The following is a 19,803-nucleotide window of genomic DNA, read 5'->3' as shown; positions in this document are numbered from 1 at the left end:
AAACTTTCTTTAAAGTCCAGAGGAAGTCTATATTGTATCAGACCTTTTGTACTCTATGAAACTATAAGAAAGGGGAAATGAAATACGTGTGAAATACATGTCACTTAAAACGGTTGTTCTCATACATGACTTTGAAATTATCTTGCACAATCTTGTGCCCTTGCATTTGATATGCCCATCCTCTGAGGTTTCAGGTTAGTAAGATAGTAAGCATAATTCTGGGTCATAGAAATTTCTAGATGGGTATCTGAGAGCAAATGATATAAATAATTCAATCAAATGGGGTAGTTCAATCCAAAGCATTCCAAACACACGGCTTTCTTCTGTGAAACAAGATTATTTTTCCATGCAAAGATGCAAAATGACAAAAAAGCACCATAAAATATTATCTTAAAGTCATGTGATAGCTTTATGTGATGAGCAAACTGAAGAATTATTCACTGTTAATTTTCCATCTTAAAATCTGTTAACCTGAGAAACACTGTGAGTGGAAAATTGAGTCAGTGAGTGGGTTGTTAAAAAATAATTAATTTACAATTTGGACAATTTTTGGAGCTTAATAGACATTGGTCACTATAAACTGTTAGTGTATGAAAACGAACTTTGTGCAGAATATGAACTTGAGTAAATAACAAAATTCGGTAACACTTTATTTTAAGGTGTCCTTGTTACATGTGACGTATTATAATAACAATAAATTATGCATAATTACATGCAAGTAACCCTAAGCCAAACCCTAATCGTAACCCTAACCATATAGTAAGTACATGTAGTTAATCAATATTACACAGTGCTTAAATGTAAAATTACACTGTAATAAGGACACCTTAAAATAAATAGTAACCCAAATTCTTATGTTTTTGTTAACTATTTCTTTAAAAAAGTCTTAATGTGAGTAAACTCTACATATTGCTGACAAAAAATGCAGAGAGCAATATAATAACTAATACTTAAAGAAATAGTTCAGCCAATAATGGAAAGCTGCTGAAAATGTACTCACCCTTAGGTTTTGGAGAAAATGGACTGGAGTGGTTTGAATTATCGTGATGTTTTTATCAGATGTTTGGACTCTCATTCTGACGGCACCCATTCACTGCAGAGGCTCCATTGGTGAGCAAGTGATGTTAAATTTATCCAAATCTGTTCTGACGAACAAACAAACTCCTCTACATCTTAGATGTAGACTCAATTTTCAGCAAATTTGCATTTTTGGATGCACTATTCTTTTAAGATATTTGTTTCCGACCTTTAACCTTATCCATCCATGTAAAAATACTTTGAAGTTATTTTATAGCTGATGAAATATGCCACCAAATGCAAAGGACTGCTTCCAAACACGGCATAGTTCCATTCCTGCTGTTTCATGCATCAGCAGTGTTAGTTTACAAAATCTAAACACAGTTTATAGGACAAATTCCTGACAGCTAAATCATGCTTAAGACTTCTAAACATATTTCATAAAACAGGTTTATTAGGATTATATAAGATTATTAGATTTGTGGCAGCAAAAACATACTATTTTGCATTAGTTTATCTAAAAATTGTATAAAATCTTCACTGCTGCTCGTTATTTGAATACATTTTTGTATTTAGTTACGGTATTTGTCACATAGTAAACTGGAAGTCTGGGGGAGAAAAAGAAGGAAACACGACTCAACATGAAACTATGACCTGCAAGGCAACCGATCAGAGAGATTTAAATTTGTATTAACCATAAATCTTGAAACATAACCAAGAGTATTAATACAAACTCCTTTTTAATATAACATAGATATAAAATAGCTAATGCAAGTTCACATGATAAAAGACACCTTACTTGAGGAATCACTGAAACCTCATAAAAAAACTATTTTACATTTATTATTGTGGTAAAGCAGTCAATTTGAAACATTTTGGATTACAACAAAAACGTGCTTTGAAATCATCTGCCTCAACTATACAAAATAAGCAGATTTCTGTCATCACATTAATGACGGCAGGCACATTTATCACAACACTGTGTATACCACTGCAGCCATTACTGTTTTATATGAAGAAACCACCTTAACTGTAAACATTTATGATAGCAATGATGATGACAAAAAAGGGAGCCAACATTCCTATATCACATTTAAGCACCAGCATCCCTAGATAACCTCAGACACATTCATGTTTACTAATTTAGATGGAACCAGACACCTTGTAAATGTACATTTCTGTGGTTGAGACTGACATGCTTTGACAACAGATGCACATACTCTGAAGTCTTAGGGCAAAATGTTTGAGAGTTTTTTTTCGCACCTTGGTAACACAGGAAGTGGAAAAAAGCATAGCTTCAATGTGGTTCACCATCATCCTAAAAATAAATAAGCATATAAAACTAAAACATGTTTTATACATTATCAACAAAATATAACACTTTGGAGCTTTTCTGAAAGATGCATAAAAAATGCATTTAAAGATTAATGTATAATCGATATGTGACTTACCTACCTAACAGGTTCAACAGACCACAGTGCAAATTCTGAGATTTAAATAAAATAGGTTATCTAACAACTTTGTCGTTTAATCTTTTCAGGTACATTTTAGTGGATAAATGAAATAAATTCTCAAATTCAATCAGGTGTTTTGGAAGATTAACCAAGAATATGTTGCACTAACATTTGATACTCATAAAAAAATAATTTTCCTTCCATCTTACATTTTTATCCATCTCCATGTCCTCACTATTGTTTATCCTAACTGTTCTCAGCTGGTCAAGACCTGTCCATCGACCTGCTGAGGGAATAAGTGCCTGCATCCGTTTGTCTTTTGCCCTTGTCCTGCCAGAACGAGTCCAGAGAGAAGTAGTAGATGAGCGGATCCAGACAGCAGTTGACACTCGCCAGGCAGACGAGCGCTCGTATAACCTCGCCACTATTATCATTGTACGTCAAGAGTTGTAAAGTAAACGGCAGGAAAAATATAATAAACACCAACATGTTGACGACGAAAATCAGTATCACGTTCATTTTGTTGTTCACCTTGGCCGCTCCGTCGCTGGGACGCTTCCTCAGTGCGATTATGACCACGACCGTGGAGACGATATTGACCAGCAGGAGTATTAATAAAAATATCGCCTGTGAGAGCGAGACGACACGCGAGCTTTCGGGGCTCGCGTGAACCTCAAAGCACGGTATGTTTGGACACCCCTTCAGGGCGCCGTAGAGTCTGTTAATCTCTGGGATGCAAACGGTGCTGATGAGGATCCACACTAGCGCGCAGCACTTCAGTGCGCACGCGGAGGTTCTCAGAGACCGGGAGCGCAGAGGGAAGACCAGGGCGATCATCCGGTCCACGCTGATTAAAGTGATGAAGATACAGCTCGTTCTGATGTTCACGCGAAACATCATTAAGGCAGCGGTGCATGTGGCCGCTCCAAACGGCCACTGGAGCGTTGCGTAAAAGTAGACGCGCAGCGGCAGGGAGAGCGCGAGGAGCAGGTCGGACACGGCGAGGTTCACCATGAGCACGGCGCACGGTGACCGGAACCCGTGAGTGCGCAGCAGGATCCACAGGGAAAACGTGTTGAGCGGTAGACCCACGGCCAGGACCAGGCCGTACACCACGGCCGACGCCAGGTACCGGTTCGTAGAGTCGAGAATTGTGCACGAGTTCGTCGACAAGTTCATGTTTCAGACGAGAACGGCGTATGAAATCAGAAAGGTTGGCCTCTTAGATTTTGTTTGACCTGAGGGAACCCAGAGAGAAATGAAACGACTGACGAGGAAGTTTGTATAGAATAAGGTGAGGGGGTTTCTCCGCCTCTTTAGAGGAGCCTGTCCTATTTCTCACAGTAGGTTGATTCTTAATGTCAGACTTTATTAACTACAAAAACTTCCACTCTCTATGTCCAGAAAAAAAATGTACAGTTCTCTGACGTCATATTGACCTTTTGGGACACGTTGTCACATTATGACGTCACATGGGAACCTGCTATATTAAACAGGTGTTATGTACTTGAAGAGACATTTCATTTTGAAAGGAGGTGTAAGTGTTATGTGAGAAAACACTACTACTACTAGGCCTACTACTACTACTAACAATATAAATACCACTCAAGAGTAAGATTGTTACAATAATTTCAGTTTCACATTTATATAAATCAGTTATGTCACATGTCACACAAATGTGACAGACACGTATACTGAATATATACTTCACATCCGTTTGCATACTCATCTATATGAGCATGTCTCATGTCTCTTAATATAGCCTATACAATTTTAACAGATGTGACATGCCCTTAATTTGATATTTAAATAGAATGAACTTTCAACCTTTAAGAGAATGTATGTTAGTGTGGTTATATTGCATTCACACAAAACTACTGCTGCATGGAGAAAACAATTTGGACTGAGAGCGTTACTGAGAGCGCTTGTGACGTCTAACTGTGCTTGAACACGTTCCCACAGCTAAAAATATGTACTCTCGTGGTTTATATTTTATAGGTTGATTTCATGTAGCACACTGGCAATCATCTTGAGAAAGCTGAAATGAATATGCCTCAAACGGAGCACACATATTTTAATACAAAGTCTTATTTATTGCAATAAATAACATGAACACAGACAAGGGGAGATGGAGACAACAGAAATCAGAAGTGCCTACCAGTTCTTCTTGAGGAACCTCAAAAATTATAGTTGAAGCTAAAATACTCTTAATTTATAATAGATCATTTATAAAATGACTCATTAAATCAGCATTATCTTTTTAATGATAAAACACATGGAAGTATATCTATAAGCAGAGCAACATTTATCTGGTTCAAAAACAGTACTGAAATGTAGCATTTTGTCACACTTCTCTGCTGTAACAATACAATCCCTGTCAACTGCATTTAACCTTTACTCTCTCGTAGCACATTTCTATGCACATTTCCCACACAGATGCATCTGCTTCAGAACAGGAACCTTTGACATCAACTTAAACTTTAATCTATGGCAGGAAGATAGTGTTAAAGTTAATCATTTCCTTTAATATGAACACTGTCACTGAACTCACTTTAGGTGAGCTGTGAACCTCCTGTTGACTGACAGGCTTTACCACGGTTAAAAAAAAACTGAAAGCTGGAGTGTGTCCTCTGCTGGTGAAAAGAGGAGTTGGTGCCAAACTAATCATGAAAATTATTTTTTTTGCACAAATAAAATGTAATCTACAATTAGGACTCCTTAATGTGACATTATTTTCAAGACAATGTATCACCCAATGCCCACTACTGCATCTGTCTTTTTAAAAGAGCTCTTAAATTATGATTCTTTTCACTGTAATACGATTTTTATTCATCTGTATTACTGTATACATTAAGTTGAGACGAGATAATAGTACAATGTTGACATTTCAATGATTTATAAGTGATTAATAATATATTAACTAGTAACTATTAACCATTAAGGATGTTTGATTATTTCATGAAGCTATTTTTTAAAGATAACTTAGGACAGATTTGTAAATCGTTAGCATATTATTTAATCATTTGTGAATGTATAGTCATGTTTTGTAAATGATTAGTTCATCATCATCTAATCACTTGTAAATGATTTATAACTTAATCTACAATACATAGTTAAAATCTTAACATATCACTTATTAATCATCTATGAACGCATAGTCATGTTTTGTAAATGATTAGTTAATCATTAACTAATCACTTATAAATGACTTATAACTGAATGTGATTATAAATTGTTACTATTAATAACTTCTATTATTGTATCAGAATAATTAGATGTTCTATTCTTTGTAATAATTTTAATGATACAGTCATGAGAAATTATTTATATATTCTTTGTTTTACTGCCTTCATTAAAATTAATTGATTTTAATTAGCAAATTGTATTTATACAGTTACACACATGGATAAAATGACATGTATGGCAGTGATGAGAATCATCATTTAAGAATAATTAAGAAGGTAAAGAATAATGAAGGCGGTAACATTAGCGTAATTGTCTTACGATAATGTCACAATGCAAAAAAAAAAAAAGAAGAAAGAATATATAAAAATACTTTTCTTTCTTTTTTTCCATTTTTTTTTTTCGGAGAAAAATCTAACCTGGACGAAGAAACATAAAATTTACTCTAAAATGTTAATTTTATGGCTCATGAAAACTTTAACCCATTACCTTTGTGTTATGTGATTTCACAACTCAATTTTGTTACAAGAATGTTCCAGAAGGAAATTGACATGGTTTCAGATTAAAAGCAGTGATAAAATTCCAGTGCATAAGAGTTATTGCGATTTTGTACCCAAAAGTTCACCTACATCACATGTAAACACACATCCTGTGTGTATATACTTCCCACCCACCTGCATCCTCAACTATACAAGCATGTCTTACTGTCTTCAGTCTTCCTTTGCTCTGCGCCTTTAGGATTAATCATCCTTGCATTTGCTCTCCGTGAGTTTTGGTGTAAATCTTTACGTAAAACCAGTATCCACACATATTTCCATATTGTCAGTTGCTTTGGGCATACCATTATGTATTTCTCCAAACGTTAAACTCTTTGATGGTTGTATGCGTGTCTCTCTGACGCGTATAGCCATTCTCCTCTCTCGCTTTGCAGACTCCAGGTTCTCTTTAAGGATGAAGTAGTAACATGCGCCATCTGCCAAGATGTTCACATTGCTAATACATATGCTTATGTGAACAAAGTAGCGTAGATGATCGATAGTGCTTTGCTCCCACTTGCCTGTCTTGGCATGGAAGTATATGGGCGCTGCTATGTGGTAAGGAATGAAGCATGTGAGGAAGACCACCAGGTTGCTGAGAACGATCTTCATGCTTTTGTTGTTGCGCAGTTTGGAATCTCCAGGGTAGCGCTCCCTCAGTTTGTGCAGGATTTGCACCACGCGTATGGAACAGAACACCATCACCAAGGCGCTGCTGCAAAACACTGTTTCCATAGATGCCAGAATCCAACTTTTTGTCCACGTTGAGTTGGAGAATTGCTCAAAACAGAACAATGTTTTGTTCGCTGCATTATCGTGAAGTCTGTAGATGGGGAAGCTGCATCCAAAGACCACCATCCACAAGATTAGGCACACGAGCACTGCCTTGCGCGGAGATCGGAAACGGCGTGCAGCGAATGGAAACTGTAGAGCGATGTATCGGTCGACCGCGATGCACACGCTCAGCATGATGCTGCCGTAGATGTTGACATAGAGCAGGCTCTCCAGTAGGGAACAGAAAGTCTGGCCTAGATTCCAGTGCTTCTTATAGGCATGTATTTTAAAGGGTAGGGACAGCATTAGCAGGCTGTCATTAATGATCAGGTTGCTGAGGTAAACCATGGATTCGCTCCAGCGTCGAATGCGGAAGAGCAGCTGCCACAGAGCGGCCAGGATCAAAGGGAAACCGAAAACCAGGATGGGCACATACACACACCTCTGGACCCAACACACCCAATCACACTCATCTGTATGGGAGAGAGAAAGAAAGAGGAGACTTAGAAGAAATAGTTAAAAGTGCTGTATGGATTTTTTGGACTGTACTCAAGCATAAAAATTCCATAATACATTTGCAGATAATTAGGAAACATGCTTAAAACAAAAAACAATGCTACAGCCAGTTATTCTACTTCTAAATGTGTGTTCCGTGTCGGAATGTCTGTAATTGTTTTGGTTCCACCCACTGCCAAAAGTATTTCCACACCCCGGGTTGCCAGTTAGGGAAAACACAGAGTACTGCAGGCAGCCATGGAAGCGAGCAAACGAACTGGGTCAGAGATTGCAGATTCTAACTACGGGTGCTCCGATCAGGATTTTTGAGGCTGTTTGCCGATCGCAGAAAGCAGTATCTGCCGATACGATCACCGATACAATCTTCTTTTTATGATGTAGCATTATATTTATAGTGATGATCCAATCAAGATTTTTAGAGATTTATTCAGGGCCTGGATTTCATTTTTGAAAATGAATTCCCCTCTTAGGCGACTCTTATTAGAGGGGATTTTTTTATTTGAAGGGTGGAGGGGGGCATTTTTTAGACATTTTTCAAAAATATATATTTATCTCACCTAAATGTTTGATCATGCACTGCATTTTTGCAATTGTTGCACAATAGCTTACACACAGCACAAGCCTGATTTCGTTAGCTTTATGTGAGGTGGCCTTTTACACCAGGTTCACACATACTCTGTTTGCAGTGCATATGCAGTCCATGTGCGGTACGTAAACGGTGCAGAAGCAGCACTGACTGTGGTTTCACACAGGAGTCTGCAACTGATTCATGGCAGTTTATTACAAACACAACATTTATCCAATATTTTAATTTCAAATCCAAACATTGTTACTTAAAATGCTTTTTCAGCATTGTGATTCTTTTTTTACACAGTACAGTAATATAATCTTTCATAGACGTAAGAAACACACTATTCAATGCTTTTTACTTTTGCATTTAAGCCTACTAGACTGATATATTAAGTTGCTCGAGCAAGTGGCAAAACATTTAAACTAGTTTTCTTACATTATCACAAACATTCTACATTAAAACTTACCATTGACAGAAACAGTCAGCTCTACTGCCTTTTCTTTTGCATTTAATTATTTATTACAAGCAATCCTGCGGTACATAAATAACTTTGTTTTACTACCTTCATGAGTGCCATCTATTATTGCCTTGTTTATCTAAAAGTGCTATTTTCCTTTGAACCTAGCCAAAGAGCCATATACATTTTAGTGACAATGCGACACTGCCTCGATTGTGCAAGTGACAATTCCTGTGTCAACTATGCAGCGTGCAGCTCGCTTAGTGCAGACGTGATTTTGATTTGAAGCCATTTGCGCATTTTGAGAGAGAAAGAGAGAGCGCACGCAGTGATTCACTCACTGTTTGTGAAATTAGTGTATGTCTCACAGAAAGTTTTCAAATTACTTTACGTTATTTAATGAAGAAATGTGCATTGCACCTCACCTTCAGCATTATAATTATTTTACCCATGCTGGACAGATGGCTGCATGTCATACAAAACCTCTGACAGCAAGATCGGTTTTTTGAGATCGGCCTTTATAGAGATCGCCAATCAAACATCCCAAAGCGATTATCGGCCGATAGTGATTGGTAGCCGATCAATCGGAGCACCCCTTCTAACTGACCTAAAAAGCCTCAGCATCTAAAAAGCTCTATGACCAGAGGCATATTAAAACATGGATAAATCAACTCAGCAACTTAAATTGTAAGGTTTGTCGCATTCCATTGTCAATTGTGATCGCTCCTGTTGCATGCCCTCAATCTGGCAACCTGCGTATCTCAGTAGGAGGAGGGTGCGGGAGAACACTCTGCAATATTTTGAATTTGAACTGCAGTACTCAATTCAGCCCCTAGATGGTATTACATACTGTATTACTACTGTACCTTTAAAGCTCAACCTACAGCATAATGTTGAGTAATGCAGAAACACAAAACCATGAAAGTGAATAGGGCCTGTTTGTAAACGTTAAAATAGGGCTGGGGGATAAATAAAAAAAAAATTATCATGATATAATATTTCATATCATTCAATATCGATAATTATTGAAAATTTTTATAAACTTAAAAAAAAAAAAGAGCAGTAGAAAAAAGGTTTCAATTTAACCACTGTATTTTTAATTTACCCAAATGAATAAGAGAAACAACAAATGATTTTAGTTTTAACAGTAGAACACAAAATAAAATGTATATTTCTTATACAGATTAAATAAGTGTTAAGTAAACTTTTGGCTTGACTCCTGAGGCCAGAGGAGGGTGTAATAAGCAAAATAATGCAATGCATTAAATTGTTATTTAGTGCAATGAAATAACGACTGTATTTAGGCTATGTCTAAACAAACATATAAATCAAATATAATTTCATAAATTGCACAAACTAATATGAACAAAACAGCATCATGTAATTATGCATGGCTTAATACAAAGAGCCTTTGCGCTGATCACAGATCGCATTTGAAATCATATGAGAACTGAATGGAAAATGTCTTGAAAATGTGCTGAATATGCCTTCTGTGTGAATGGTTTTGTTTCGGTTTTAAACCTAAGCAAGATCTTCTCCGCATTGAGCTTCTATTTTTCTCTAATATTTTGAATGAAAAATTCAGCAGCGACGCATCTCATGAGTTCAACTGGACTTTAAAACATTAAAATGCAACAACAGCACTTACTAATGCCTTGTCCAAATACCCACACTTGTGGTCTTTGCACTTGACCACTTATATGACGTATTTCTTGTGTTTGGCCCAAGTGTTCAAGTGAGGACTATAGTGCTGTAAAAATGCAAGTGTTTACATAGATTTATTTTTATTTTTATTTGAAATACTTTGCATTTTAAAATCAACTTCTAAATTTCTGTTCAGTATATAACATGACATAATTTTAATTAAATGATAAAAAGCAGTTGCAAATGTTGTACAAAATAAATATCATCACTACTCATCTTTGTACCAATAAAACGTAAAAACAGTTTTTCTAACATCTAATTATTATATTAATATTTAACTTACATTGGAAAAGTTTTCCGTGACCTCTCGCGAGATCTCAGCAAAAAGTCTCACGATTTATGATGCATGATGGGATACACTTAGCCTCTGGTATTCAAGATGTGGATTTAGTATCCATTAAGGGCACTGCGCTTTGCTATTTTTCAGACCTGGGACAGTCTTGCGCACGCACTTCTTGCACGTTCTCAAGTGGCCAAGACAGCAAGTGTGGGTATTTGGACAAGGCAATCATCATCACCGCATCTTGTGCACCACTGATAAGACTCCCTGATGCACATCTAAAATTCAAACGCACCGTTTTTGCATTCAAATGCAAATTTTAATTTTAAATTCAACTTAATATTTATTTTTTATTCATCTCCTCAACCCAGGCAGGCACGGCACTTATTTCAACGTGTTCATGTGTTCTTATGTCACAGCTAATGGCTGATACACAGATACACAGAGACATACAATGGGAACGGGATACAACAAGGGTAATCATTGGCAGTGTTTTTACAAGATGAAGGAATTTGATAGAATGTTTGGTTTCAGTCGATACACACAGGTAGCTGTTCGACTGTTCCATAAGCGCCACCTACTGTCAAAAAGTGAAACTACGTTCTCAATCAGCCCATCTGCTTTCAAAAAGCCAAAGTCAGACCATTCTGTTTTTGTTTCAAAAGCATTTTCTGTACAAGAAGCATTTTCTGTGGACATGCTGATATTTTTTTTTTTTTAAAGCTAAGAAAGTGCACACGCAAAGTCTTAGTTTATTTTTATAGCCTATTAAATGATTATTTTTTGTATTATGCATTTATTTATTTATTTGATTGGTTTTAAAACATTTTTTTTTATTTGACATACAAATAATTCAATTTCACAGTACAAAATTTGCAACATTTTGTGTGTGTAACAAAAGCATACAATTTCATAACTTCAAAAATCCAGGGTTATTTTTTTTCAACCCAAATGCTGGGTTGAGCTTATTGGGTCATTTTTTTTAGTGTTTGGGTAGTTTTTTTTGTTACCGCCCTGATTGCACAAGTACATTTGCACAAGTCTTTTTGACGTCTGCATTACATCTGCAAGATGTATTTTTTAGAGTGTTTGCTCATCTGCAATACGTCTATAGGACGTTTCCTATCTATCAGATATCAAATAGACATTCAGAAAATATCTTTAAGATGTTTATGATTTAGAATGTATGTAAATCTGACATCTTAAAGATGTCTATCAGATGTTTGTACACAGAAGATGCTTACCAGAAGAAGCGATCTTTAACAGTCATCTTGTTGACGTACATGTCTCAGATAGCACACGTAAGTCTGCAAGATGTCTGTTAAAGATCTCTTGATCTGGAAAGTCTCTGCTGTCCACAAACGTCTGACAGACGTCTTTCAGATGTCAGTTTTACATAGATTCTAAATCATGAACATCTTAAAGAAATCTAGACGTCTATTTGACATCTAAAATTGACTAGCAACATGGGCACTATCTTCTCTAATACATTAGAAGCTGTTGCCCCCCTCAAACTGAAAAAGGTTAGAGAAAAACGTACTGCGCCATGGTACAACAGTTATATCCATTCTCTCGTAATCTTGAGCGCAAATGGAGAAAAACTAACTTGGAAGTTTTTAGAATTGCGTGGAAAAACAGTATGTCCAGCTATAGACAGGCTCTAAAAGCTGCCAGGGCAGAGCATATCCGCAAACTCATAGATAATAACCAAAACAATCCAAGGTTCTTATTTAGCACAGTGGCTAGATTAACAAATAAACAGATGCCACCCGATCTAAATATTCCCTCACAGTTTAATAGTAATGACTTTATGAATTTCTTTACTGATAAAATAGATAACATCAGAAATACAATATCAAATGTATATTCTACTGCGTCTAGTATTTCAGCTTCATTCATCGCACCCAAAGAAAAACTGCAGTGCCTTACAACTATAGGACAGGAAGAGCTAAATAAACTTATCAGTGCATCTAAACCAACAACGTGTTTATTATATCCTGTACCCACTAAACTACTGAAAGAGATGTTATCTGTAGCAGAAGAACCGCTTCTCAATATTATTAACTCATCGTTATCTTTAGGTCACGTCCCAAAACCATTCAAGCTGGCGGTTATTAAGCCTCTTATTAAGAAACCACAACTAGATTCAAATGAACTGGCAAATTACAGACCCATTTCAAATCTTCTGTTTATGTCTAAAATTTTAGAAAAAGTTGTGTCTGCTCAATTGTGCTCCTTCTTGCAAAAAATTTATCTCTATGAAGAATTTCAGTCAGGTTTCAGGCCTCGCCATAGTACAGAAACTGCACTTGTTACAATTACAAATGACTTGCTTCTTGCTTCAGACCAAGGCTGCATCTCATTGCTAGTATTACTTGATCTTAGTGCTGCGTTCGACACTATAGACCATGACATACTCATAGATCGATTACAAAACTACACTGGTATTCAAGGGCAGGCTTTAAGATGGTTTAGATCCTACCTGTCCGATCGCTACCACTTTGTTCATTTAAATGGGGAGTCATCTCAATTATCACCAGTAAAGTATGGAGTACCACAAGGATCTTTCTGCTATTTTGCTAAAAATGTCCCTGCATTTTTAAAGCATGCAGTTGTCCACCCACTGCTTAAAAAGCCCAATGTTGATGTAAAATGTTTGAATAATTATCGTCCCATCTCAAAATTGCCTTTTCTTTCAAAAGTTATGGAAAAAGTTGTCCAATCACAGTTACTTCCGTTTTTAAATTCGACTATGATATTTGAACCATTTCAATCAAATTTTGCAACCTATCATAGCACTGAAACGGCTTTGCTAAAAGTGATGAATGATTTGCTACTTGTGGTTGACTCCGGTGAAAATGCAATTTTGATTTTATTGGACTTAAGTGCTGCTTTTGACACAGTTGATCATGACATCCTTTTGTCACGCCTTGAACATTGGGTAGGTATTAAGGATGCAGCATTATTGTGGTTTAAGTCGTATCTTAAATCCAGGACACTTTCAGTGGCTATCGGACAGTTTTCCTCATCATCAGTTTCTCTCCCTTGTGGGGTTCCTCAAGGGTCCATTCTGGGGCCCTTACTTTTTAATCTGTACATGCTTCCACTTGGTAATATAATCAGGAAATATAAAATCTCTTTTCATTTCTACGCTGATGATTCTCAGTTATACGCTCCATTAAAATCTAGACATTCTCTACAGCCTCTTATGGACTGTTTGAAGGACATTAAAATCTGGATGGCGAATAATTTCCTCCAGCTAAATAATGAAAAAACTGAGGTGATTATTTTTGGTCCCTCTAAAAACAGAAATTCTATAGTTAGTAACTTAGACAGTCTCACTCCATATGTTACGTCACATGCAAAAAATTTAGGTGTTATTTTTGACTCTGAGCTTTGCCTTGAAAAGCAAATTAGCTCAGTTGTTAAAAACAGCTATTATTAACTGAGAATTATTTCTAGACTTAAATCAACACTTTCCTTTCAAGACTTGGAAAAAGTTATTCATGCATTTATAACATCACGATTAGACTACTGTAATTCCTTATACCTAGGTCTTCCCCAATCTTTACTGGCTCGTTTGCAGATGGTCCAGAACGCAGCAGCCAGATTGTTAACTGGTGCAAAAAAACATGATCACATCACTCCAATTTTAGCGTCGCTCCACTGGCTTCCTGTCTCTTTTAGAATTCAGTTCAAAATTTTGTTGATTGTTTTTAAGGCACTTAATGGACAAGCCCCATCTTACATTTCGGATCTTATCTCGTTTAAATCTACTCCCAAGCCCCTCAGATCTGCTAATAAAGCTCTTTTATATGTCCCACGGTCACGACTTAAGTTTAAAGGTGACAGAGCCTTTGCAGTAGCTGCTCCACGGCTATGGAATCAGTTGCCACCTAACATTAAGTCTAGACTTAAAACGCATCTTTATTCTATGGCCTTTCCTGAATTTTAATTTATGGATTAGGATTGTTATCTTGGATTTTAATTTGTATTTTATTTTATACATTACTGTATTTTATGATTGTTTTGTACAGCACTTTGGTCAGTGTAAGCTGAATTTAAATGTGCTCTATAAATAAAATTTACTTACTTACTTACTTACTATTTTCAATATACATATTGCCCCTTGGTAATATTATTAGAAAATACGGGATTAGTTTTCATTGTTATGCTGATGATACTCAATTATATATCTCAACAAGACCAGATGAAACTTCTAAACTATCTAAAGCTAATATAAAACTATAAAATATAAAAGATTGGATGACCAATAATTTCCTACTATTAAATTCAGATAAGACAGAGATATTAATTATTGGACCAGAAAACATTACACAGAATCTCTTGGATTACAATTTGCAACTTGACGGATGCACTGTTACGTCCTCTAAAGTCAAAAATCTGGGTGTTATATTAGACAGCAACTTGTCCTTTGAAAATCATATTTCCCATGTTACAAAAACAGCATTCTTCCATCTTATAAACATTGCCAAGCTTCGAAACATGCTACCTGTTTCTGATGCAGAAAAGCTAGTTCATGCATTCATGACCTCTAGACTGGACTATTGTAATGCACTGCTAGGTTGTCCTGCATCTTCAATAAGCTACAGATAGTCCAAAATGCAGCGGCTAGAGTTCTTACCAGATCAAGAAAATATGATCATATTACCCCAATTTTATAGTCTCTGCACTGGCTACCTATTAAGTTCCGTATCATTTACAAAATATTATTACTTGCCTATAAGGCCCTAAATGGTTTAGCTCCTGCGTACCTAACTTGTCTTCTACCACGCTACAATCCAACCGGCTCCCTAAGGTCGCAAAACTCTGGACTTTAGGTAGTAACTAGGATAGCGAAGTCCACTAAAGGAGGTAGAGCTTTTTCACATTTGGCTCCCAAACTCTGGAATAGCCTTCCTGATAACATTCGGGGTTCAGACACACTTTCTATGTTTAAATCTAGATTAAAGACACATATCTTTAGCCAAGCATTCACATAATGCATTTTATAATCTTGTACTGCAGTTATATCTGATCAAATGTACATTATTATTATTCTTTAGCTTGGGTTGAACAAATCATTTTTGCTTAGATGGAACAGCAGCTACGCTAATTATGTCTCTATTTGTTTCTCTGTTTCTGCCACGGGATTAACATGAGTTATTTTATATTATTTATATTATTATATGATTCATATTATTATTAATCCATTACACACAAGCAATTTTAGTTTAACAGTTAATATGAATCATTTATTTTAAATGAATGTTAATATATACAGATTGTATGTAATATAAATAAGTTGTAGAATCAATAGATAATGCTTTAAAAATGACTACCTGTGACCTTATGTTTGAGTCTATCGCTGTATATTTCCAATTAAATAAACTAACATAAGTTTCACTTGTGACTGCACTGATAAAGCAAGATCATTTCTTTTATTTGTCCTCTTTCATGAATAAGTACTTTTTCATTGCAAATATATTTACATTCATCATATTCTTCAATCTCTTAACCTTTAGCAAAACCTTTAACCAAGGCTCGTGATTGGCTGTTCGCCAGTGATGTCACACATTCACGTGCACATGCTCCACAAACTCAGGATCAAAGCCTGAGTTGACAAAGAAAGTTGATGATCAGCATCATGGTACCAACAAAGCTGGATTGGAGTGGTTTGGTTTTGTCAACTCGAAACTAATCCTGTAACTCTGAATTTGTTCAGATCTTGGGTCAGACACAACAACCCAATGTTTGTGCTGTGTACCAGTCTAGATCAGAAGTGGGAACATGAGTTGAAATGTCCCACTTCAAACCTCAGGGAGTTCAAGTCAATCACACATCACATAGAGCTGATATTGACCTTATGATATCGCCATGGCACAATGAGTGCATTTCGTGTTTTGTGTCAATTATGGCAAATTCAGAAAAAAAGCCTGATGCTTTGCATAAAAATAAATGATTTTTATTCAGAATATAAAGATTTTGGATGTTAAAATATGTCCTCAAAGCTCTTTGCTGTTTGTTTATGGGCAGGTTATGGAGTCAGTCATGGCATATTTCGGCTATGAGTGAAACGCAGGGCGGCGGTCTGAAGTTAGCAGTTCCTCACCAAACGTAACAGCGCTGTTACGGTCGTTGTACGCCGTTACTTTTGTTTAATGTTTTATTTTTACTTCTAATGTTTGTTAATCACGTTTAAATACAATGTGTATGGCCTACATAGTGAAATACTCTATGCTGTAAATAATATGAATAAAGGAAATTAAAGGAAGTTATCATGCAAACCAGTGGTTGTGTGGAGTATTTTACAAACGTTTAGAGGATTTAAGTTCATCTGTAAGCATGAATTCATGTATATAAATAAGATAGTATTATAGTACAAATGAACTGACCCATTTTGCTGGGTTAAATAAACAACCCAATTTGCTGGGTAAAATTAACTCAAAATGTGTTGTCTGTCCTATATTTACCCAGTCCTTGTTTTTAAGTGTTTTTAATAGTGTTCATAACCTAAAAACAATTGATGATTTAAACAACTTCATGGGTTAAATAATATGTTTTAAAGGAGTTTTCAAAAATTAAATAACTTTAAAAATGAATAAAATACAAAATAAGCTTCACATTTGTACTTTTAAATCCACCAAAAAATGGCCATTGTAATGTAAAGAAGCACAAACAAGCATTCAGCCTAACATCTGCTTTTGTGTTCCAGGAATAATGTCATACAGGTTTGGAACAGGTGAGTAATCTGATGATGGAATTCTCATCTTTTTTTCAGAGGAACACTAGCAGGCCTTGTACTAAAACAAAACGTAGGACACTCATTTGCAACATGGTAAAGTACTTCAATTGAGTAAAAGTGTAAAAAGGATGTCATTTCTTGCTATTTACACTTTGTGCAAACAGTATCTATACATTTGTAAAAGGTGAGAATGTACAACTGGTTGGTGACATTTGTATTAAAAGTTTGACATGAATTTGTTTTAATTAATATTCAATGTAATTTATCCGAGACCTAGATCATATTTACATTAATCTAAACACACACTAAAAATGAATCCAAAATCAGCCCATTCTGTCTAAATATGAGCTAATATGGTGTTCTATACACTAAATTTTTTTTTAAGGCAAATGGTTGCAAACAATTTATTTTAGCTACATTAAATACATTTTTTTTTAAGTTAGTCAACTAAATTTGTTTATGTAAATGTAGATAAATTGATTGCAACCACTTATCTTAAAAAAATAGTAAATTCAATTAATATTTTTTTTTCAGTGTAGCTGGTTTTAAGAGCCATGATTGTATAGCAGACTAGCAGACTTTATGAATTAATTATAGACACACATTGTACTCATTACAGTTAGCATTATAATGGCTTTCATGAACAAAGATGACTGTGAGATGATGTTTTATATTTCAACATATGGCGATTGTTCTCATGATAAGCAAACTTGTTTTGGTTTGACTTCTTTAAAAGCTGAAACACAAGTGTTTGTCTTTAATATTTAGATATGGTAAAGAAATCGAGATGGAAACCAGTTTTTTGGGTGACATGAACGAAGTATACTATATACACTAGTGACATCATGAAACTAGTGCCACGATCTAACCAACCTCTCAGGATGGTCTACACGCTAAAAAAGATGGTGCTATATAGCACTAAAAGTGGTTCTTTGGCTCGTAATCATAGGGGAACCACTTTTGGTGCTGTATAGCATCAAATCTTGGTGCTTCAGTGGTTCTTAAGTGGTTCTTCATCGGTTCTTTGGCATGACTGAGGGGCTATATAGCACCGCTACCATATACAGAACCTGTTAAGATCCTGTATGTTTATTCAGTGGTTCTTTGGGGTGCTATGTAGCACCACTGCCGTACAAAGAACCTGTTAAGCCCCTTTAAAGGTTATTTACGAGCCAAAGAACCACTGTTGGTGCTGTTTAGCACCATTTTTGTTGAAGAAATACAATGCAATACGGCACATCTTATACTTCTATATAGCACCAAAAGTGGTTCCCCTATGATTACGAGCCAAGAACCACTTTTAGTGCTATATAGCACCATTTTTTTAGAGTGTACCCACACACTATTTTCTCAATATAGAGGAAAGGTTTGAGGTTTTTGTAGCTTCATGGTGAAAGCACATCCTGCCTGCTTTTTTAACACATTTATCTGATATAGCTTTATAACCGTTCTTTGTGTGTCAAATTGGTTTTAAATAGAGGTTCCATTTTCAGAATTCTGAAACTAAACACATTGTTTAAATCTTCCCTGCATTGTCTCTCCTGAATAATTAAGGATATCATTGGAAAAACTTTAACAACTATTTTGTTTTTCAGCTGATGAATGATAAAAAAAAAAATGATAGCCAATCAGATTCCACCAACCACTAGCATTTAAAGTGGCAGGTGGCATAAGCAGCCAGTGCTTAAAATAAACAGTATTTCATCCTGCCTTGCTGTAGAAGCTAACAGTTATGGTTATCATTCTTCTTGTGAACAGGTCTTGGAGCTCTGAGTTGTAGCGATGAGGCTCTTATATCCTATGTGACATCTAAAAACAAACAATATATGTAAATCTACATGCAAATAACCGTTGCCAGGAACTCGCCACATCCTTGTAGGCTATGGTTATTAAAATACTGAATTTCTGTAGGAGGCTACTTGAGAAACATGGTCAGCATGCAAGTTACTTATAAATTCTCGTGGGTCGAACTGACAAATACATCATCTAGATAAGATTGAAGATGAATGAATGATTTTCCATCCGAGCACGGGGTCACATGTACCCAAATGTAGGTTAAATCTGTTTGGTGACTTCAGATCAAACGCAAATCACTGGAAATTCTCTGACGAAAACACGATTGAAGCGGCAAATGGAAATGTGGTCTCCCCGGGGCTTTTCCTTTCCTTTTTGTCTTCTTTTCTTCATTTATTCTAAAACGCTAAAATTTGAACATTTTAATTACTGCCTAATTTTTTTTTTTTTTTTAAATGTACCACTTTGAATGAATGTTTAAATCAAGAATGAATTAAATAAATAAAACAAAAGGCATACGTCCGAAAGATAAGTATCTTGAATTTACGGTCTTGACTTTATCAAGATCATATGAATATCGCTGCATTTCGGCGGAAACTGTGGTTACATAAATAGCTATACTCACATGATGTGTTGGAGTTCATTCCCACAGCCAATAAATAGTTGTTTTTTGCTGTCGTCTGCCGCTATCCACACTTTAAGGCAAGTTGTAGGTCCTCACACAAATGTCGCTGATGCATTGCGTGCTGTGTCTGTTGACCGAGTGGGCTCT

General features: G+C 35.9%; 2 protein-coding genes across 2 annotated transcripts; both read right to left on the bottom strand.

Moving 5' to 3' along the window:
* Nucleotides 1-2,735: 2,735 nt before the first annotated feature.
* Nucleotides 2,736-5,985, bottom strand: LOC306851789 (lysophosphatidic acid receptor 4-like; the record flags this gene model as incomplete). Its single annotated transcript, XM_079388232.1, has 1 exon — nt 2,736-5,985. Exon 1 carries the CDS (start codon nt 3,648-3,650, stop codon nt 2,736-2,738), a length of 915 nt encoding a protein of 304 aa, XP_079244358.1. The 5' UTR covers nt 3,651-5,985.
* Nucleotides 4,554-19,803, bottom strand: LOC306851788 (lysophosphatidic acid receptor 6-like). Its single transcript, XM_079388231.1, has 2 exons — nt 19,657-19,803; nt 4,554-7,437 (listed from the first exon to the last, which is right to left on the bottom strand). The coding sequence occupies exons 1-2, from the start codon at nt 19,673-19,675 to the stop codon at nt 6,440-6,442; spliced, it is 1,017 nt and encodes a 338-aa protein (XP_079244357.1). The 5' UTR covers nt 19,676-19,803; the 3' UTR covers nt 4,554-6,439.

The sequence above is a fragment of the Barbus barbus genome, assembly GCF_936440315.1.
Source record: "Barbus barbus genome assembly, chromosome: 31".
NCBI lineage: Eukaryota > Metazoa > Chordata > Actinopteri > Cypriniformes > Cyprinidae > Barbus > Barbus barbus.
This window is presented reverse-complemented; position numbering and strand designations above follow the sequence as displayed.